The sequence below is a fragment of the Sapajus apella genome, unplaced genomic scaffold (genome assembly GCF_009761245.1).
Source record: "Sapajus apella isolate SASKATOON/1434 unplaced genomic scaffold, GSC_monkey_1.0 scaffold12, whole genome shotgun sequence".
NCBI classification, from domain to species: Eukaryota; Metazoa; Chordata; class Mammalia; order Primates; family Cebidae; genus Sapajus; species Sapajus apella.
In genome coordinates this window covers 30,125,711-30,148,888 of record NW_022436952.1, presented here as the reverse complement: position 1 = coordinate 30,148,888, position 23,178 = coordinate 30,125,711, and the positions used below count along the sequence as shown (strand labels likewise).

The 23,178-nt window shown below is 37.9% G+C and overlaps 1 protein-coding gene across 2 annotated transcripts in view; it reads right to left on the bottom strand.

Annotated features, from left to right (window-relative positions):
- Nucleotides 1–1,329: 1,329 nt before the first annotated feature.
- APPBP2 (amyloid beta precursor protein binding protein 2) overlaps nt 1,330–23,178 on the bottom strand; it is a 73,306-nt gene continuing 51,457 nt past the window's right edge. For both annotated transcript variants that reach the window (XM_032280739.1, XM_032280740.1), the window contains 8 exons: nt 21,544–21,633; nt 19,515–19,582; nt 19,331–19,436; nt 18,493–18,617; nt 14,134–14,219; nt 12,102–12,292; nt 9,087–9,252; nt 1,330–6,071 (listed from right to left, as the gene is read on the bottom strand). In XM_032280739.1, coding sequence (XP_032136630.1) covers nt 5,818–6,071; nt 9,087–9,252; nt 12,102–12,292; nt 14,134–14,219; nt 18,493–18,617; nt 19,331–19,436; nt 19,515–19,582; nt 21,544–21,633 — 1,086 coding nt within the window. In that variant the 3' untranslated portion in view covers nt 1,330–5,817. The remainder of the gene's footprint in view (nt 6,072–9,086; nt 9,253–12,101; nt 12,293–14,133; nt 14,220–18,492; nt 18,618–19,330; nt 19,437–19,514; nt 19,583–21,543; nt 21,634–23,178) is intronic.

The window sequence follows — 23,178 nt, the reverse complement described above, 5'->3', positions numbered from 1 at the left end:
CTGTAACAGCCATCCTAACAGGCATTTGTCTATAGAAATGTGTGTTTAAAGTTACTTAGTGTAGTTTGCTAACACACTCAGGACAGTATCTCTCAGGGTAAACTGTTGTTTCTTGAAAAAATACACAAATCAGTAAAGTTTACAAGTTGGAAATAGTCTTAATACTGTAAGTTATATGGCCACATGGTAATTGCTTTAACAGAGCTCTGACTAAAATGTTGCATTAGTACCAAGTGGCAATACAAACTTTAAAGGAAAGGTTTCCTTGATCTTTGAGCCTGACAGGTAAGACTATCCAGGAAATGGCATTCCACAGAGAAAAGGAAATAGCATGTTCAGAGGCTCAAAGTTACGAAGATAAAAAAAGAAAATTTTTTTTTAATTTTTTTTTTTTTTTTTTTTTGAGACGGAGTTTCGCTCTTGTTACCCAGGCTGGAGTGCAATGGCGCGATCTCGGCTCACCGCAACCTCCGCCTCCCGGGTTCAGGCAATTCTCCTGCCTCAGCCTCCTGAGTAGCTGGGATTACAGGCACACGCCACCATGCCCAGCTGATTTTTTGTATTTTTAGTAGAGACGGGGTTTCACCATGTTGACCAGGATGGTCTCGATCTCTTGACCTCGTGATCCACCCGCCTCGGCCTCCCAAAGTGCTGGGATTACAGGCTTGAGCCACCGCGCCCGGCAAAAAAAGAAATATTTTAAAATCCAGTATCACTGAATGTGGCAGGCAATGAAGCTGATGCTGACTATATTCCAAGTGATGGGATTTTGTCTACAATATCTTCTTCCTAATCTTTAAAAATTAAATCTTCATTTCCTGTAACTGGTTTTTGAGTACTTCAGATTTATGCTGTTTCATGGTGAAGTTTTTTAAAGACCTAATTTGACCCCCTTATTCATGTGAGGAAATAAAACACAAAGAGGGTTGGAATGACGTAACTCAGAATCTTCTAGTTCAGAGACAGAGCTGGAACTGAAACTCCAATCTAGGGTTTTCTTCACTATTCCCAGCAGAACTTTACCAGGTCTCCTCATTCATCTCCAGCCTTTAGAGTGAGAGTATTCTTAAAAAAATGGTATGCTTTTGTAAAGACTAAAAAATCCCTTTGCATTGATGCAGTGCTTTGTCTTTTTCAAAGTGCTTTTCATCAGCACAATCTCCAGATGTTACCATGTTCCTCCTCTGCCACACATCTTAATTTTCTTGAACAAGGGCACTTTTGTTCTAGTTCCGACAGTTTCTCTCACACTGTTCTCTAATAAAAACAGTCTGCAAAGCTTAATCCCAACGAAAAGCAATCAAAACCAAATTGGAAACAGATACACTATGAATGCAGGAACACTATATTTATTAGGTCAATAATTCATTTTTAGCAATACAAGTACAGAATATATCACAATGCTGGTTACAAACATACTTAGTATGGTTTAATAGTTACAAATAACGGTGGGCACTACAAGTTGGTGAGAATGATATGAAAGGTCATCCTGACACAATGAAGAACTGTCTTCAAAAATCTAATGACCTTAGATATTTCTATAGAAATTATTGTGGCACTACTAGTGGGGATTTTCATGTAAAGATTGTTAGTGTTTTGCTTTTAACTGTTCCATTAAGAACTTTTTATTTTGAGTCTATGAAACTGAAATCCCCTGTTGCTTAATAAAGTATAAAAATAGTACTGACCTGGTAATATTTAGTAAAATGTAGCATTCATTCACATCATAAAAGTAAAACTAAACTGAAAAGTTTTAGTTACCATGGCAACATATCTTCCCATAAAAGGAATATACAGAAATGAGTAATGTTACACAAATGGTACCTGCAATGGTTATTTAGTGATCCAACACTTAACTGTGCACCACAAACCAAGTTTTCTAGATATCTATATATAGCATATATTTTTAATCTTAAATTTTACTCTTGAAAAACATGTGCACGTCAACAAACTCACTAAGGCCACTCATGCTATAGATACCTAGGACTGCAGTTAAAGAATAGTATTATGCAATAAATCCTAAAGCACACTCCTTCTGATTATCAACAGGGTAAAACCAGTTTTCTGCCTAAAACATTCCTGAGATTTATGGACAAAAGAACTAGTGTTGAAGCTGGAGATTAATCCAAATGTCATATTAACAACAAGAAAAGAATTTCCTAGCTGGGCGTGGTGGCGGGTGCCTGTAATCCCAGCTACTCAGGAGGCTGAGGCAGAATTGCTTGAACCGGGGAGGTGGAGGCTGCAGTGAGCCAAGGCAGTGCCATTGCACTCCAGCCTGGGCAACAAGAGTGAAAATCTGTTTTAAAAAAAAAAAAAAAAAAAAAAAAATTTCCTGGCAACTAAGATCCTCCACAGCCAAGAGGCGAAATACACGTTCACTTTTAAAGCAAACATAAAACTCTAAAAAAATCTGTACTTATAAATTAGTGTTTTTCCAGTAGTAACTTTGCCACTCAGAAAAAATAAAAGGAAGCAGCAAGGCTACAGAAATTTGTGTTTTTATGTTTTACGAAAAACATAAAAAAATGGCAGTTAATGATACCTGTTATGAGCAAATCATTATTTCTATGTATAAAGTTTTGGCCAAAGGTTTCAATCATGTTTCGGCATGAGTTTACTGCAGTTTTTGGTCTGCACTATTAGGGGGCAGCCAGATGACACCCTCATTATTTCTAAGATTGCAGCCTCTGTACTTAATTTTCACAAAATTATAAACTCTTCCTAACAGACTAGGACCCAAGGTCTTTCTCAAATCCTTTATTTTCACAAATGAAAAAATACCTAGGCAGGGGTTACTACAAAGCAATAGTGAATCAATTTTTAACCAAGCAGAGACAGAGATTTGATGGCAATAAGGGTCTCAATCCCTCGGGCAAAGTCATCTTTAAGGACTCTAAAGATTACACTCTAAAAATCCCAATTGGCTCTAATAAATGGAATGCAGGCATGAATGGCGACCTGAGTGACACATGCGAGTGCAGACAGAGCTCCCTGATGCACCCAACTTGAGTAGCACCAAACCTTAGGAAAAGACTGAGTAGAAGAGAAGAGTCAGAAGAGGATGAGATCAAAGGCCCTCATTTAACATGACTTTGCTGAACCTCCAGAAAAACCTTTAAGTTGGCCAGGGCTTCCTTACACACCTCACCATATGTAAAAAGTCTGTGCAAGGTAACTTATTGTAAGACAAATTTTATTCTTTTCTTCGAGATTTTTTTTAAAAACCACATATCATAGTGGCACACATCTTTCTAACTTGTCCTAAACATCCCTACTAAAAGGATGAATCTTAAAGTTATAAGGTATTACTCTGCATTAGAACCAGAAATAATAGCATATTAAGTCAGATCCCTAACCAAAAGTTTTCTTAAGCTAGAGTGTATGCATTAAAGTATGTGGATTTACAAAAAAACAAACAAACAAACAAAAAACATTAAAGCAGTGGTGATAAGGAGAAACTGCCAATAACGATGTTTCAGAAAAACACAACTGGCTGCCAATTGACATTACCACCCTGTGATCCTAGGCTTCTAAACACCATGTTGTTTTATTACTGAGTGTGAGCTGAGTTCAAACTGAGTTAGGGACAATGAGGCTGTAAGTCATTTGTTTATTTTTATCCTAGGAAATGCTGTATGTGCACAAAACCAAAAAATACAGATTGAAAAAAAAAAAAAAACTTCATATGGAAACGTTTCAAAATATTTATTAAAAAACAATTTACCATGACATTCCTATACCACAAACATACCACTGGATTCTAAATAACCAATAAAACCATACAAAGCCTATCCTGAAAAGATCTTTGGAGGTATTAAATATATAGGCCCATGAGGATAGAGCTGAGTAACTTAAAAATGTTAGTCCCTGGTCACAAAGACTATTTGGTAATTAATAAAGAAGTGCCTCTTGGCATTAGACTGCAATTAACTGAGGGCCGGGGAGTGGGAGCAGCTTCATAAACTGCAAGTTTCCAAATTTTAAAAAGAAAATAATTCAATTTGAAGAATAAACCAGGTTTCTAAATCACACAGTTATCATCTTAGGGTGTGGGCATGCTTCATCTCTTTCAATACATCCCCCAACTAATCTCCTCCTAGGGACTTAAATGCACTGGCTTATAACTAATAGGACTGCAAATAACAGCTTCAAACAAGGTTGGGAAGTTCAAAAAAGTGCTTAAAATATTAATAAAATTTGAAATCTACAATGAATTTTTCTGTACTCAAGATCAATGTGGCAGACAGTTTAGATTTTTTCCCCTCTCACCCAACATGCATTTTAAAAGAAAACTAAAATTCAACACACATCCATTCACCCACAGACTACTCCAAGCATTAGCTAGGAGCAACATCTTTAACAGCCAAGTCATGAACCCCTGAAAATAGGGGGGGAACCCAGATTCTTAACTATAGAAGCGTTAGGCTACTACAGTAAGAATTGAGGTAACAGCAAAATACCTTTTTGTTTCTTGAATTGCTACATGTCACAAATTCTTAAATGTATTACCTCATTATTAAATAACCCGACTGGCTTAAAAAAAATCAAATCAAATCCCAATAAACAGAAAGTCAAGTTAGTGAAATCGTATTATTAGGGGATCTTTCCATTTGACTCCTAGATTTCAAATGAAATGACCTAGTTGTATTACTACTATTTACCATAAAAACAGAAGATTTTCTAAGACTTAGGTTTGGGCATTCGTTTTCATTAATCTCCATAAATCATACAGTAACCTAACATTTTCATCTGAACATGAACCATTTCATGACTCACAGCCAATATACTTGTTAACTGCATTGATTATTAGGGCACCATTTAAAATGAGGGGGATGGCTGCAGCTGACATTTATAGACTTGCTTATGGCACTGCCATCTGTGTACTTTGACTAAAAATATGCCATTGAAATTGCCAAACTTCCCTAATTGGTATCTATTACATGAATATAAGTTTTGCATTATCCTTTTTCATCATATATCTAAATAAAATCATTCTGATAAAAGTATACTTAGGGTCTAAAACAATAATCTAAAACCTCTGGTCCAAATAATCACCTTCTACATTAGGCTGGTCCTTTTTAGATCCTCCTGGTCCTGTTAGCAAATGCCATCAGAGCATCTTGCACTGTTGTACCAAAAATCCAGTAATGATCTGTAAGTAATAGTCAGTATTCCTGGTCTATCAGATTTTCTATTACTTACAGATCAACACTGGTCCAGTTCAGATGAATCTGACAGTCCTTTCCTTGTAATACAGAGTGGTTGTATCCACTTCTCTGGGCAAGGTAGCCAAACATAAGTTGGGATGTCCCTCTTTTATCAGTACTTGTGTTAACTTTTCTATACTGCATATAAAGATTTTCACAATAAAATTCCTTTACACTACAGTATTGAATACCTCCACATGGAAGAATTACATATTAAAAAGTTGTTAAAATCATCCTTACATAATAAGAATGCAACTCTTTTAAACTCTTAAATAGTTTTATTTAGGGGTATGTTTTATTCTTTCAGGCTTTCTGCAAAATGAATTTTTTAAAAACAAAAACAAAAAAAGATTTCCTGTTGTTTGTTCTACTAGGTTGAAAATGTGGGCCAGACTACTTACACATGCGGTACATGCTGAATGTAACTGAATAAACGCTTATTCCTACAGACACTCTGCAAGATAGGGATCACCCAAAATAGGGTCTTCAATGGACTGGACCAGTGTTTCAATGCAAATTCCAGCCCCCCAAAACAACATGGTTTTGATTTCACAGTATGAATTCCCTGGAATCTGGGAAAAGGTAATTGGTTAACTGAGGTCCTCCCTCAGCAGCTCGGTCCCTCAACATTCTGAGAAATCAGGAAGGACTGCACCACTTCTTCAGTGGACTGGGGGCTGGTGTTGACATCTTCAAGAGCATCTGTCACTGAATACTGCCGATCTCGCAACCGGTTCCAGTTAGACAGAACATTGTGATATTCAAACACTTTTTCGTAATTTCCAATGGAGTTGTAAAGTTTAATAAGACCTCGATAATCATATTCTAGTCCACTGTAGCCTTCACCAAAAAGTTTCTTCCCTGAAAGTAACAAAAAAAAAAAAAAAAAAAAAAAAAAAAAAGCAAGCAAGCACAAATAATGAGATAACAAGCAATTTCTACAACAAGAACACAAGTTCAATTCTTCAAACAGGGTGGCTTAGGTTTATTCCCCCAAAAAGAATAGATATAATTCTTGTATCAGCATCCCCCAAATCAGTCCCACCTATGAGCTTTCACTAAGACTTTAAAAAAATTTTTCTCTTGTCTAAAGAAGTTGGCCAGATTAGAACAGAATTATAAAAAATCATGGTTTGAAGGAACTGTTTTAAAGAGATCTCAAAGAAGAATGGCAGCATCTCCAACAATAGGAAAATACACAGGCCCAAGGCTATTCACTGCAACAGTATTTGTAATTACAAATTAACAGAAACAAATGAAAACACAGAACCAGTTTAATCAACTGGATATCTTCACTCAATGGCATACTTTGTAGCTGCAAACTGAGGGGGAAACTCTGGGCTCTCTACAAAGTGTTATGAAGCAACTGATGGTATGTATGTTGTTCAGATTTAAAAAAGTAAAATACCAAACAGTATCTATAGTATGCTATCTTTTTTGTATGATAGGGAAAATAAGAAAATATTTATTTGCTCATTGTGCAAAAAGATACACAAAAACAGTAAACCAGAAACTAATGAGACTGGTTATCCATAGTGAGTGGGTGGGAACTGGGTAGAAGAAATCAGAGAAAATTACATGTCTCTGAGCGTTATCTATCTGTACAGTTCTGATTACAGAAAATTAATATTTCACATACTCAAAAAAATTAACAAACAAAGATGGATGCAGGCAAAAATTTAACATGATAAATAAGCCTAATTGTTTTGCAAAAGAATAACATAACTGGCCAGGTGTGGTGGCTCACGCCTGTAATCCCAGCATTTTGGGAGGCCGAGGTGGGCAGATCACGAGGTCAGGAGTTCGAGACCATCCTGGCCAACATGGTGAAACCTCATCTCTACTAAGATAAAAAAAGAAAAAAAAAAAAAGAAAAAAAAAAAAAAAGAGAGAGCGGGAGAGAAAAATTAAAAAATAAAAATAAAAAAAAAATATTAGCCAGGCATGGCGGCATCCGCCTGAGTCCCAGCTTCTTGGGAGGCTGAGGCAGAGGAATCACCTGAACCCAGGAGGCAGAGGTTGCAGTAGGCTGAGATCACACCACAGCACTCCAGCCTGGCAACCGAGTGAGACTCTGTCTCAAAAAAAAAAGAAAGAAGAAGGAAAAAATAACATAACCACATTGAAGGAAGGGGTTGTAAATAACCCCAACTAACTCTTGAACCCTGTATTGTGAACATATACTACCTTCAGACTAAAGAAAAAGGAAAACTGTAAAGAAATATTGAACGCTAAATAGGTTTGTTTTTCACAGCGGTATGGATTAGCAATTCTGAAACTACGTGCACTTGAGGAATGAGCAAGTCAGTCAATATATTACGGATAATAGGGAACCCACATGTATATGGATAAATGATTACAGGCATAATCACGCTTGAGCCACCGTGCCCAGCTGAAAAGATTTCTTAAACAGAATACAAAAAGTACTATTCACAAAAGAAAATACTGATGCATCTGATTACATTAAGAACCAGCCAGGCGCAGTGGCTCATGCCTGTATGCCTGCAATCCCAGTACTTTGGGAGGCTGAGGTAGGAGAATCACTTGAGCTCAGGAACTTGAGATCAGCCTGGGCCAACATTGTGAGACCTCGTCATATTGAAATAAAAAAAATTCGTCAGGTGTGCTGGCACACGTCTGTAGTCCCAGCTACTTAGGGGGCTGCGGCAGGAGGATGACTTGAGCCCAGGAGGTTGAGGCTGCAGTGAGCCCTGATCTGTACAGAATAAGATCCTGTCTCAAAAAAAAAAAAAAATTAAGAACTTTTGTTTTATAAAAGGCTCCATTAGGAAACCAGCAATACAGTAAGAGAAGATATCTACAGTGCATGTGACCAATGAAGGGTCTGTCAGATTCATATCATATAAAGAATTTCTATAAGTCAATAAGAAAATGACAAGACAAATCAATATAAAAAATGGGTAAGAGTTTTAACAGGAACTTCATAAGATGATGGCCATGGCTTTTTATTTTGATTTTGCAGTAGTCCTGAAATGGAAATCCAAATGTTCCAAATGTTTATTAACAGTGGAATGGTCTCAGATGTAATGGTTTCAAACAAATAAAAACATTTAAAAAAGAAAAAAAACAAAACAGTGGAATGGATGACATCCTAATCAAACACATGGCAGTGATATGCAACATCACAGATTTCACCATTAATGTTCACCAATAAGCCAGACACATAAAAACATACATTGTATAACTTAATCAAGTTCAAAAACAGGTAAACCTGATCCATGATGTTAAAGTTAGGAGAAGGTAGGGGGAGAAATGAGTGGGTAGTAATTGCACAAACAGTTTAAAATAACTACTTTTGCCTACACATGACACTCTACTGTCACACCTCTTACTACTGACTTCAATATCAAAAAAAAGCACCTTTAGCAAAATGTTCCAGATGATTTTTGGGTGGTTCCTGAATATCCTTAGCAACTTATCCCATTTAAGTCTATTTTATTTTATATTTTACTATTTATTTTATTTTTCTGAGGTGGAGTCTTGTTCTGTCGCCCAGGCTGGACTGCAGTGGCGCAATCCCAGCTCACGGCAGCCTCTACCTCCCAGGTTCAAGTGATTCTCCTCTGCTTCAGCCTCCTGAGTAGCTGGGACTTATGCTTGGCTTTCCTTTTTTTTTTTTTTTTTTGTATTTTTTAGTAGAAATGGGGTTTCACCATACTAGCCAGGCTGGTCTCCAACTCCTGACCTCAAGTGATCCACCAATCTTGGCCTCCCAAAGTGCTGGAATTACAGGTATGAGCCAGTGCACCCAGCTCCATTTAAGCCTTTAATAACATTTTCCTTATACAACATATAAGACATGCTGACATGTTGATTTGTAATCAACTGACTAAAGAGAATTTAAATGTAACATACCAATTGCTATAGATCGCAAATAAAGTTTCTCAGCATTTTCATACTGATTCATGTCATAATTATATAAAGAAGCCAGATGTCCCACTGAAAGGGCTACTTCATAATCTTCTTGACCAAGAAGTTGTTCTTTAATCTGAATTGCTTTGATGTGCATTTCTTCAGCTTCCTGAAAAACAATTATGCTGAATCAATCATTATACTTTTTCTCATCTTAACAGTTCTTACTCAATGAGCAAGATTGATCTAAATGCCAAAGACATCTTATGAATGCCATGAGGTAATCAGATCAAAGAACACACTATGTTATTCCAAAAATTGCCTATGGGAAGCATTACAGATTTTTGGAAACTGCAGATAAACTGATGACAGCAATATTATCCTATGCCAAAAGTAGCAAGTGAAAACTTACCCTGGTAAGAAAAAATTGTTAGAAGAAATTAACAGCAAAGAAGAAATTTGCAAAATTAATTATAAGAAACTATTAGGAGAAATTAACAAAATATTCTAAAATAAAAATTACTTCCCTTGGGTAACACAGTTAACAGTCCAAATTTTAGTTGGACCTTCTTTACAAGCTCTATCTCATAATATGTTAATTTACATGGGCATACACGTCGTTTCAGTTTTTGGAATTTCGACAATTTTTATTTCCCTCAACAAACTAAACTCAAGCGAATTGAGGAATATAAAAGGTCTGCTTTTCAGGTAAGGCAGACCTCTCACTCATTCCTTGCTGTGATCCCAAAATTAATAATATTAAGACTGTATAGGCTGGATGCAGTGGCTCATGCCTGTAATCCCAACCGTTTGGAAGATCGAGGCAGGCAGATTGTTTGAGCCCAGGAGTTCGAGATCAGTCTGCGCAATACGGCAAGACCCTGTCTCTACAAACAATACAAAAATTAGCTGGCGTGGTGGTGTGTGCCTGTACTCCCAGCAACTTGGTAGGCTGAGGTGAAAAGATCACCTGAGCCCAGGAAGGTTGAGGCTGCAGTGAGCCGTGATCACACCACTGTACTGTACAGCCTGGGTAACAGACTAAGACCTTACATTAAAAAAAAAAAAGGGGGCGGGCGCAGTGGCTCAAGCCTGTAATCCCAGCACTTTGGGAGGCCGAGGCGGGTGGATCACGAGGTCAAGAGATCGAGACCATCCTGGTCAGCATGGTGAAACCCCGTCTCTACTAAAAATACAAAAAATTAGCTGGGCATGGTGGCACGTGCCTGTAATCCCAGTGACTCAGGAGGCTGAGGCAGGAGAATTGCCTGAACCCAGGAGGCAGAGGTTGCAGTGAGCCGAGATCGTGCCATTGCACTCCAGCCTGGGTAACAAGAGCGAAACTCCGTCTCAAAAAAAAAAAAAAAGGAATTTATAACTCAAAATTCTAAAAGACATTAAAGTTAGTCATATTTATTGCTATGATTAATAATAGTTGTTGCAATATCTGACACTTCTTGTATACCTACCATGTGCCAGGCATTCTGCTAAGAGCTATATGTACGTACTATATACTAAGAATTATATATCAATAATTATATACTAAGAACTATGTTTGAAGTCAAGTATAGCAATCATATTTGTCTTTTTAAAAATTTTTTTCTTATCTCAAGCACTACTTTTGTATAGTAATCTTTTTTTTGAGACGAAGTCTCACTCTGTCACCCAAGTTGGAGTGCAGATCTTGGCTCACTACAATCTCCACTTCCTAAGTTCAAGCAATTCTACTGTCTCAGCCTCCCAAGTAGCTGAGACAACAGGTGCATGCTACCACACCTGGCTAATTTTTTGTATTTTTAGTAGAGATGGGGTTTCACCATGTTGGCCAGGCTAGTCTTGAACTTCTGACCTCAAGTGATCCGCCCGCCTCGGCCTCCCAAAGTGCTGTGATTACAGATGTGAGCCACTGCGCCTGGCCTCGTACATTAATCCTTTTGGTTTGACATGTTTCCTAATTGTTCATGGTCTTGATTTTTTTTTTTTTTTTGAAACAGGCTCTCACTCTGTCACCTAGGCTGGAGTGCAGTGGTGTGGTCATAGCTCACTGCAGCCTCAACCTTTTGGGCTCATTCTCTTGCCTCAGCCTCTGGAAAAGCTGGGACTACAGGTGTAAGCCACCATGTCTGGCTAATTTTTTGTTTTTTGTAGAGACAGAATTTCCCTATATTGACCAGGCTAGTCTTGAACTCCTGCTTTAGGTGTTACTCCTACTCTGGCCTCTGAAAATGCTGGAATTACAGGCTTAAGCCACTGTGTCTGGCCCATGGTCCTGATATTTATATTTTGACTATTTTTTGTTTGTTTTAGAGATAGGGTCTCACATTGTCACCTAGGCCAGAGTGCATGATTATAGCCACTGCATGGGCTCAAGCCATCCTCCTGCCTTAGTCTTCCAAGTAGCTAGAAAGACAGGCAAGTGCCAACACACCTAATTTTTGTAGAGACAGGGTCTCCCTATGTTGCCCAGGCTGGTCTGAAACTCCTGGTCTTAAGGGACCCTCCCATCTCGGCTTCCCAAAGTGCCAGGATTATAGGAATGAGCCACTGTGCTTGGCCTCTGTTGTTTTATACTGGCTATTTTCTCAGCTTCTTTGTGGAAAAAGGTCGGTATATAATTTATTTCAGCTTACTTAAGATTTATTATTTAAGTTTCTGCTTCATTACTTAAGATTAAGAGAGAGGGGCCAGGCGCGGTGGCTCAAGCCTGTAATCCCAGCACTGTGGGAGGCCGAGGCGGGTGGATCACGAGGTCAAGAGATCGAGACCATCCTGGTCAACATGGTGAAACCCCGTCTCTACTAAAACTACAAAAAATTAGCTGGGCATGGTGGCGCGTGCCTGTAATCCCAGCAACTCAGGAGGCTGGGGCAGGAGAATTGCCTGAACCCGGGAGGTGGAGGTTGCGGTGAGCCGAGATCGCGCCATTGCACTCCAGCCTGGGTAACAAGAGCGAAACTCCGTCTCAAAAAAAAAAAAAAAAAAAAAGAGAGAGAAAAACATAGTAAAACATGTTTCTACCTTAAATTTTCTCATTGACTGATAAAGTCTTCCAAGGTTTCCATAGTGCTTTGCAGTCTGTACGTTAAATTCCCCAAAAGCTTTTTTAGCTAGTTGGAGTGAAGACAGGTGCAAATCATGAGCTTCTTGAAGTAGCCTCTGCTCAGTTTCCTTATTATGACAGTCAATTGCAATCTCCTCTAAAATAAGTGCTAAATAAAGAAGGCAATAAATTAGTGTACTTCAAAACCCATCTACCAAAGCTAATCAGAACATCTAAACTTAAGTAATATAAATGTTTACTGAATACATTTATATGTGATTATGGTTTGGAACTGGTCAAGATGAAAGAATTCCACTTTCACAAAAAAGTACACTTTTTGGCAGTCATTCTATTTTGCACAGTATAATAAATTCAAATTTAAGAAAAACAATGGTATAAACTATTTTGCAGAATCAGCTTCTATTTTAATAGACTGTTATACTTTGCTGATGTGAATTTGTTTTTTAAATTAAATCCAAGGACAAGGCAAGTTTTTAAAAGTTATGAAACTGTGTCAAGGAGTACCTTAGCACTTTGAACATTTTGAAACCACACTTTATAAAACATAACCTTTAACCAAACACAGCTAAAACAACTGGTTTCCTCCTACTCATCTGACCAACCACATCATGCAAGAAGACATTTCAATTTCAAAGCTGCATTCAAGACTTTCAAACTCCATCTAAAGTCTTAAGAATATACATGTTCTTTTACCAGATAATTTGATTTCTTGGAAAACTGTCTATGTACACAAAGGTAAGAAAAAGAGATTTATTTCACTGTAGCATTTTTAAAAAAGAAAAGGTTAAAAACAATTATAAGAGTCAAATAATAATGGTAAGGTTAAATACATTAGAAAAAAGGACATATGTAGAGACATGAAAACATGTTTGTAATATATTAAGTGAAACAATCAATTATAAAACTAAAAAAATCATTCATTTAGTTATCTTATTTGAAGTAAGAGAAGTCTAAAATAATATTCACCAAAATGTTGATTGAGGATTGGTGGGATTTTAAGGTAATTTATTTTTTCTCTTTTCTATCTAATTTTTTAACTTCTGACATTAACCATGCATTACTTGTATTAACTTAAAAAATGCAAACCTAGAGAGAGGAAAAACTCAGTTCCAGAATTAAGGTAGAACATATCCCACATGCACGGAATTACCACATAGGTGACCCAATTATGTTAGCAAAATAAATGCATTACCTGAGAAAGCCTTGGTGGTAATCAGAAGGAAAGTTAAAATAAGAAATGGAAGATAGGGGTATTTGGCAAGAGCCTTGCAACATTCAGGGTAACATGATATGAAGCTCAGGATAAGAATCCTGTACTACAAAGCTGAAGCTATGAAACCCATCTTCTATCCATGTTGTGTGGAAACATTTGTGTTATTCTTCCATGCAATCCTCAAAAAAAACCTAATGCATGCATGATTGAATTACAAAAGGGAGAGAGAAAAGAAAGAAATTCTGGCTTTTAACAATTTTTTTTTTTTTTTTTTGGAGACAAGAGTCTCATTCTATAGCCCAGGCTGGAGTGCAGTGGCATGATCTCTGCTCACTGCAACTTCCGCCTCCTGGGTTCAAGCAATTCTCCTACCTCAGCCTCCCAAGTAGCTGGGATTATAGGTGCCTGCCACCATGCCCAGCTAATTTTTATATTTTTAGTAGAGACAGGGTTTTACCATGCTGGCCAGGCTGGTCTCAAACTTCTGACCCTCAGGTGATCCACGTGCCTTGGCCTCCCAAAGTGCTGGGATTACAGGCATAAGCTACCATGCCCAGCCTATTAACAATGTTTTATGAGAGATGCAAACAGTCTTTCATTATGAACTACTGGAAATCCTTAAGTAGACTTGTGGTAAAATCGCTATTTAGTAATATGTAGACACAGTCAATCCTGTGAGAAAATCCTCCAACCCTCTGAGAAAATAAACAAATACCCCTATTTTATAGCATGTATCATCTACTTAAAAATATCTGAGACTAGATTGCAAAGGATACCTTTCACCCTCTTTGAAGAAGCCAAAAGAAGATGATCTTCAGGTAGGATGTGGGTAATGATACCAATAGCTCTTTCTGCATGAAATCTGTAATACAGATAAATATAGTCTGGCATTTCTTTTTAGTTACAAATGATTTAGGAATTTTAAAAATCACAGTCTGTAATATAATATTGATAGAAAGTATTTCTAGAACTATCTGTGGTAAAGGTCCAGCTTTTTGTTTTAAATTTCCAAACTGTTGTAGACTGAACTTTTAATATCCAACAGAGACTCCCATTTCCCTCAGAAAGAGGAAGTCTGTATTACAGCCTACAAGACTCTACATGATCTTTCAGCCTGCTACTTCCCTGACCTCATCTCCTGCCATTCTCATACCAATTCTCTCCTTCCCCTTTAGCCACATAGGCCTAGCAATTTCCTGAACATGTGGAGCATGTTCTCACCCTGGCTTTACCTCTCTGCAATGCTCTTCCCCTGAACATTCTCATGGTTCGCTCCTCACTGAACAGGTCTTTCCAGAACAAACCATATAAAAGGACCTAAAAAAATTTACCATTGGCTGGGTGCAGTGGCGCATGACTGTAATTCCTGCACTTTGGGAGGCTGAGGTGGGTGGATCACTTGAGGTCAGGAGTTTGAGACCAGCCTGGCCAACATGGTGAAACCTCAACTCTACTAAAAAAAATACAAAAATTAGCTGGGTGTGGTAGCACACACCTGTAATCCCAGCTACTCGGGAGGCTGAGGCAGGAGAATTGCTTGAACCCAAAAGGCAGAAGTCACAATGAGCTGAGACCGCGCCATTACACACCAGCCTGGGTGACAGAGACTGTCTCAAAAAAAAAAAAAAAAAAAAAAAAAAAAAACCTCATCACTCTCTCATATCTTACCCTACTTTATTCTTCTTTACAACATGTATTCTTCCCTGAACAAGTTTGGTTGTTTATGGCCCATATCACCAAACAGAAGGTAAGCTATTTCCCTGTTTTATTGTCAGCTCCTTTCAGACAATTCCAAGCCTCTTCGCTCCCATCTTCCAGGTAACCACTAGTTTTCTCAAATCTGTCTTCCAATTTATCTTCTCTTTTGTTGTAACTAATCTGCTGTTTAACTTGTCTGCTGACGTTTTTTGTTGTTGTTTTTTTGGGTTTTTTTTTGAGACAGGATCCCGCTCTGTCCTCCAGGCTGCAGTACAGTGGTGCAATGGTGCAATCATGGCTCACCGCAGCCTCAAACTCCTGGGCTCAGGTGATCCTCCTACCTCAGCCTCCCAGACACCTAGGTTTACAGGCGTACACTGCCATGCCCACCTAATATTTTGTATTTTTTTGTAAAGATGGGGATCTGCTATGTGGCCCAGGCTGGTCTCAAACAACTGGGCTCAAATGATCCACGCACCTTGGCCTCCGAAAGTGCTGGGAGTACAGGCGTGGGCCACCATGCTTGGCTTGTCTGCTGAGTTTTAGTGTCAATGACCATTTCCATTTCTAGCCATTTGTTTTATTTTTATAACAACTCAAGATATAATTAGCATACGACACAATTCACCCATTTAACATGTACAATTCAATGGTTTTTAGTGTATTCACATAGTATGCCAATCACCAAAATCAATTTTACAACATTTTCATAATCCCATAAAGAAACCTATGCCCATTAGCAGTCACTCTCCATTTCCCTCCAACTCCCCAGCCTAGATAACATCAATTTATTTTCTGTCTCTATGAATTTGCCTATTCTGGACATACCACATAAATGAAATCATACAATATGTGATCCTCTGTGACTTTCACTGAGCACAGTGTTTTCAAGGTTCATCCATGTTGTAGCATAAATCATTTGTTTTATTTTAAAATCTGTTCTTTTCCAGCCAGATGTGGTGGCTCACATCTGCAGTCTCAGCACTTTAGGACGCCTAGGTGGGCAGATCACTTGAAGTCAGAAGATCGAGACCAGTCTGGCCAACATGGTAAAACCCCATCTCTACTAAAAACACAAAAATTAGCCAGGCATGGTGGTGTGTGCCTGTAATTCCAGATACGCAGATGGCTGAGACAGAAGAATTCCTTGAACCTGGGAGGTGGAGGTTGCAGTGAACCCTCACACCACTGTACTCCAGCCTGGGCAACAGAGTGAGACTATGTCTCAAAAAAAAAAAAAAAAAAAAAAAACAACAAAAAAAAAAACAAGCCCATTCTTTACTGTCCTCCAAAATATTCTCGATTCTTTCTTCTATGTTAGGGTCAGCAAACTTTTTCTGTAGAGGGCCAGATAGTAAATATTTTAGGCTGTGTCAGCCACACATTCTCTATTGCAACTATTGAACTCTGCTGCTATAGTGTGAAAGAAGCTATAGAAAACACATGAATGAATGAGCATGGCTATGTTCCAGTAAAACTTAAAACTTTAATTTATTTGCAGGTCTAGTTCACCAACCTATTTTGTATCTTTAATTATATAAAGAACACATACTTTATAGCACCAACCAAAATAAAGTTCTGTTAACTGAAGTTTTCAGGATTCTAATCCTGTTCATTACGTCTGTTGACTCAGAGATTATTCACTTATGTTTTGCAATTTTTTTTTTCTTTTTCTGAAACGGAGTCTTACTGTGTCGCCCAGTAAGTGCAGTGGCGCAATCTTGGCTCACTGTAACCTCCACCTCCTGGGTTCAAGTGACTCTCCTGCCTCAGCCTACCGAGTAACTGAGACTATAGGCGTGTGCCACAAGGCCTGGCTAATTTTTTGCATTTTTAGTAGAGATGGGGTTTCACCGTGCTAGCCAGGATGGTCTTGATCTCCTGACCTCATGATATGCCCGCCTCGGCCTCCCAAAGTGCTGGGATTACAGGTGTAAGTTACCACCCAGCCATGTTTTGTGATTTTTAATGGTGAGTTCATTTTAGGTGAAGCTTTGTCTATTAAATGTCTGTATAGCTTGGGTTGACAGATAAGTATTTCCAAGTTTTGTATTTTCTCTCACAAGGAATTCCAGAAGAACCAGCAGCCCCAAAGTGCTTTTCAGTATTTTTCTGTTTGGAGGTTAGAATGCATTATCCCTAAACTCAAGAGTGGTATAGGTATAGAATCATAAGTTTTGTGAGGCTTCTTTTTGGGTTCAACTGTGACCCCAAGCTCAGATAGCCAACTTTCCCTGACAGCTATTAATTAGATAGACGTCCACCTGTCCTTTCCCTGGGGTTGTAGTCTTGACTTTGCTTGTGAGGGTTTCAGTTCTAACTCCCAGCCTCCTATAGGCTGTTTCTTAGACCAAGGTTACAGAAATCTCTAAACTTTCCCACCATCCCAAAGCAGTTATACCACAGGCCACGCTTAACTAACCCTTTGAATTCTACTGTCCATTATTGGCCCTCGAGGGATGTCCCCCTCACTTTTGCAAGCTCAGTTATACATTTAAAAAGATGACTGTTATATTTTATTCAGTATTTCTACGTGTTCTGATCAGGAAGTCTTTAGGTTATTAGTTTGCTACTGTATTACTCAAAAATTATTGAAGGAAATACTCAAAAGATAAGTCACATTCTCCATGAAAATATACAAGTCTCAATATTAAATCACATAAAGGCTAAATTAATAACCTATAAATTATGATTTTATTTATTTATTTTTGGATATACGGTCTCACTCTGTTGCCCAGGCTGGAACGCAGTGGTGTGAATATGGCTTACTGCATCCTTGACCCCTTGAGCTCAAGCAATTCTCTTGCCTCAGCCTCCAGAGCAGCTGGGACCACAGGCATGCACCAAAACATCCAGCTAATTTTTTTTTTTTTTTTTTTGAGACAGAGTTTTGCTCTTGTTGCCCAGGCTGGAGTGCAATGGTACAATCTTGGCTCACCACAACCTCTGCCTCCTGGGTTCAAGCAATTCTCCTGCCTCCTGAGTAGCTAGGATTACAGGCATGTGCCACCATGCCCGGCTAATTTTGTATTTTTAGTAGAGATGAGGTTTCTCCATGTTGGTCAGGCTGATCTCGAACTCCCAACCTCAGGTGATCCGCCCACCTCAGCCTCCCAAAGTGCTGGGATTACAGGCATGAGCCACCGCACCCGGCCACATCCAGTTAATTTTTAAAATTTTCTGAGTAGACAGCGTCTCAAATCCTTGGGCTCAAGCAATCTTTCCACCTCAGCCTCCTACGGTTCTGCACCTGACAAATGGTATGATTTTAAATGACTTCAAGAACATTTTAGGCATTCTGTTAAAGTTCCAGGAAGACAAATTCCATCTATAAAGTACATCAAGTACTATTATTAATATTATAATAGTTCCCTAATAGGAAAAAACAAAACAAAAACAGTATTTCCTCCTTCAGAGAAAAGCAATGTGGAACTTACAGTGCATTGTCAAATTTCCCAGAGCTATACTGGTGGACATAAGAAGAGTAAGCCAAATCTTCATGAGCTGTTGCTACATGGATATTTTTGCCACCAAACACTGACTGTCGAATGTCAAGGGCTGCCTGAAAGAATCATAAAAATATTTGTCAATACTGTAGAAAATACCACCTAGTTAAATTAAACATCCTAGTAATTTAAATATATATTCTATATACCTAACACCATAAAATTTAGAAGGCAAAGAAGTCCTGCTGTATTTAAATCTCAGAACATGAAAATCACCTAGAAGGCCTGAATTTCTGAAGACAGAGTTTGACTTAAAATGCAATGGTTTAATAATAATAATCATTCCTATGTCTTGATTCTCAAGACATAGGGAATGTTTTTCTCTATGTCCTTTTTCAAAAGTGAACCTTAAAATCAAGTATGCCTTATCTAGAGCAATGGCATAATACATCATTTACTGACAATGAGTTGGAAAGGCCTAAAACAATTATTATCAGCCATCCTTGTTAGTACGAAGGCAGCTTTAGTGACATCTGCTAAATCAACAACAAAGACAATCCATTACATGAGTAAATAAAAAATGGAAAACTACTCCCAAATATGAGCTTGCAACCCAACAATTCCTTTTCTGAATGATTCTCTTTAATTTCCAAAGCATTAACGTCTATGTCTTCTAGGTAATACTTAATAAAATAATGATGCAGCCTATATTGGTGGGCGGGGTTGGTGTCAAAGAGTCATTTTTAGAGGGTGATTTATATACCACAAACAAATACAAGTCAGCAAGTCAATATAGGTTGAAAGAAAAAAAGGGTAACCATTAACATACCTGATAAATTGCAACAGACTGACAGATATTATCTACATTGAGTAAGTAGAACCCATAATCTAGCAGTGTATCAGAATATTTTGGATGTTTGGATCCAAAATGATCCCTATAGAAAGAAATAAAATTATTAGGATATAAAGTATACAGACAATTTAAAAAGATATTTTTAATAATAATCACCTACCGTGCCAAATACACTGCATGTTTAATTAACTGTTCTGCCTTCTTAAATTCACGTTTTACTACACAAGCCTAAAGATAAAGTGAAAAACTGTTAACTCTCAAACAGTTCATTAGTGTGCTAAAATAAGTGGGGTTTATATATTCTGGCTATAATAGTTAATAAGAAAAAACCCTCCAAACTTAAATACGAAGGTTCTACTTGTAATTTCTTTCCTTCCAAGTACTTAAAAATTCTATTATAAACAGATCTGTATATAAGCTGGGAAAATTATAAAGTTTAAAATTTTGACAGTCTTCTTGGTACAAATCTGTCATAACAAAGTTACCTTACAAAGCTGGTATACTCCCATCTTTCCCTATTATTAAAATAAAACAATGGGGGCAGAATTTACCACAGTATTTTCTAAGGTCCTTACATCCCAGTCCTGTGGTGGCATTCAACAATCTTTTGTCATTTTCATTTAATAATTTTTAAATGCATAGAATTTCAAGTTTTCCTATTATTTCTTTTCTTAAGAGATAAGGTTTTATGTTGCCAGGCTGGACCTGAACTCCTGGCTACAGGCATGTGCCATTGTGCACAGCTGCCAATTATTTCTTAAAATATTTTGAACCATGAGTACAGCTAGTCATTTTTTAAAACTCTAAATACAATTTGCATATAGAAATATACCTTGCATAAATATTATGCTGTCTTGACATTAAATGAATATTCAATTATTTCAATTAATTAAAAAATAAGAATATCCCTGTTCTAGCTCTGATAACTTGAATATTTATGCTGTTTACTTAATCTAAAAATGACTTAATAAATTTCACAGAAATCTTGGACTCTCCCAGATCCATAAGTTTGGAATCTCCTAGTTGAATTTCCATAAGTAAAATCAATCAAAATGAAATATTAAAATCTGAGCAACATCTGGGTAGAAGAGTATATCTGAAAAGTGCATTAGTGTTTTAGGGCCTCACTGCACCAAAGCAGTAGTTTTAAAATACTACTAAATGTCCTGCAAAAATGCAGGCCAAGTGTGGTGGCTCACAACTGTAATCCTAGCACTTTTGGAGTGCTAGCTTGGGAGGATCACTTGAGATCAGCCTGGCAACATAGTGAGATCTTGTCTCTATTTAAAATAAAATAAAAATTTTAAAGATTTAATGCATTTATTTACAGAATAAGAAAAATAGAGAAAAATCAAGTAAGGACTGCCTAGCAGGTCAATCTCTTTGTCACAGGATTGCAGTCTTATTTATTTATTTATTTTTTTTTTAAGACGGAGTTTCACTCATGTTACCCAGGCTGGAGTGCAATGGCGCAATCTCGGCTCACTGCAACCTCCGCCTCCTGGGTTCAGGCAATTCTCCTGCCTCAGCCTCCTGAGTAGCTGGGATTACAGGCACGCACCACCATGCCCAGCTAATTTTTTGTATTTTTAGTAGAGACGGGGTTTCACCATGTTGACCAGGATGGTCTCGATCTCTTGACCTCGTGATCCACCCGCCTCGGCCTCCCAAAGTGCTGGGATTACAGGCTTGAGCCACCGCGCCCGGCCAGGATTGCAGTCTTACAGCAATCAAAGTCTTACAGTCAACAAAGCAAGCTGCCTTGTGTGAGACTGCAATCCTATGACAAAGAGATTTAACACCAGGCTCTCCTTTAGCAGAATAGTGACCAAAGTTTACAGTATTTTGGCATAAGGAATTCAGGTTGCTATGAATATTTAAGAAAAACAAAAACAAACTCAAGCCAGGATAGCACCCAAATACTACTTTGATCGGTACTTTAATATGCTAAAACAATTGTCAAAATGTATTATTTCACTGGTTTTCTTAAAGAAAAATTAGCTAAAAATCTATGTGTGATAGTTTTAGTTAGAAACCAGATTTCTAAAAATGAGTACAGAAGCTTATAAAACAGATCTACGTGTATGGACTGTACAAATAGCTAAAATGTTAAGTAATAGGTTAATTAAAAGAAACTTGAAGCCTGATAAATCCTATAATTCATTGAATAATTTTAACATTACGTTTACCTTAGAAGCCTGTCTTAAAACATCCACCACAACTTTCACTGGTAAGCCTGCTGTAATTTCTTTCATTGCCTCAATGCACCATTTGTATGCCTAAAAAAAATCATTATTTATAGAAGAGACACAACTGTGGTAAATCAAATGGACAATATTTAACAAAATGACTGAAAAAAATTTTCTATAAGCTTTCAAGTACTTAAGAATACACACAAAATTTACAGTTAAATTTTCTGAGGCTAAACTTTCTTCAAAAGTATAAACCTGTTATATTATTTTTATTCTTAATATCTATAGCTTGTCTGAATCAGACCTTGTGGATACTTGACATATTTTCAGGAAATCAGAGGCATGTTCTCTCTTGACCAGGAGCCTTTGCACATACTGTTCCCTCTGCCTTCCCTCTTCCTTTAACCCCTTAAAACTCATCTGTCTTTCAGGTTTCAGCCCTAGACAACTTTTTGTATACTTTACATCCTCCTACTATAACATTTATTATTATTATTTTATTTATTTATTTTTTTTGAGACAGAGTTTCGCTGTTGTTGCCCAGACTGGAGTGCAATGGCACGATCTCAGCTCACTGCAACCTCCGCCTCCTGGGTTCATGCAATTCTCCTGCCTCAGCCTCCTGAGTAGCTGGGACTACAGGCACGCACCATCATGCCCAGTTAATTTTTGTATTTTTAGTAGAGACAGGGTTTCACCTTGTTGACCAGGATGGTCTCGATCTCTTGACCTCGTGATCCACCCGCCTCAGCCTCCCAAAGTGCTGGGATTATAAGCGTGAGCCACTGAGCCTGGCCAACATTTATTATTTTATATCTGAATTGTCTGTTTAGTTGAGTGCTTACTTTGTCCCAGCTACTGTCCAAAGTATTTTATGTGCATTAACACATTAACCTGACACAACAGTCCTAAAAGATACGTACTATTATGGGAAACTGAGGTATAGAGAGGTTAAGTGGCAGGCAATGTGCTAGTATTTAGGTATGAAGTGGGAAACAAAACAAAAAATGTCCTTCCTCTCCTGGTGCTTAGTGGAAGAAATAAAAAAGGCAAAATAAATTATCTTAGACTGGGTGTGGTGGTGCATACCTGTAATCCCAGCACTTTGAGAGACTGAAGTGGGAGGACTGCTTCAGCTCAGGAGTTAGAAACCAACCTGGGTTACCACATAGTGAGACTCTATCTCTATCAAAAGTGAAAAAAATTAGCTGGGTGTAGTGATATGCACCTGTAATTCCAGCTACTTGGTGGGGCCAAGGTGGAGGCTGTGGTGAGCCAAGATCATGCCACTGCACTCCAGCCTTGATGGAGTAAGATGCTGTCTCAAACAAACAAATAAACAAAAAAAGACAAGTGTGGCCATATGATTTCTTTCGGCAATTAAAATATGAGAAGTGAAACATGCCTTTTCTGGAAGAAAAGTCCAAGAGCTAGCAGTACTTCTCCATGAAGCTTCTGTCCCTGTGCCCAGGCTGGTAATGTTCTAGATAGGTATGTTCCACATAGACCCCAAAACCATACTGGGTCTTGATCAAAGTACAGATATAATGTTAACAACAGCCACAGCCATCTGAAGACAGGGATATATTATGAGCTGGAAAGAAACTTACTTGTTTTTTTTTTTTTTTGAGA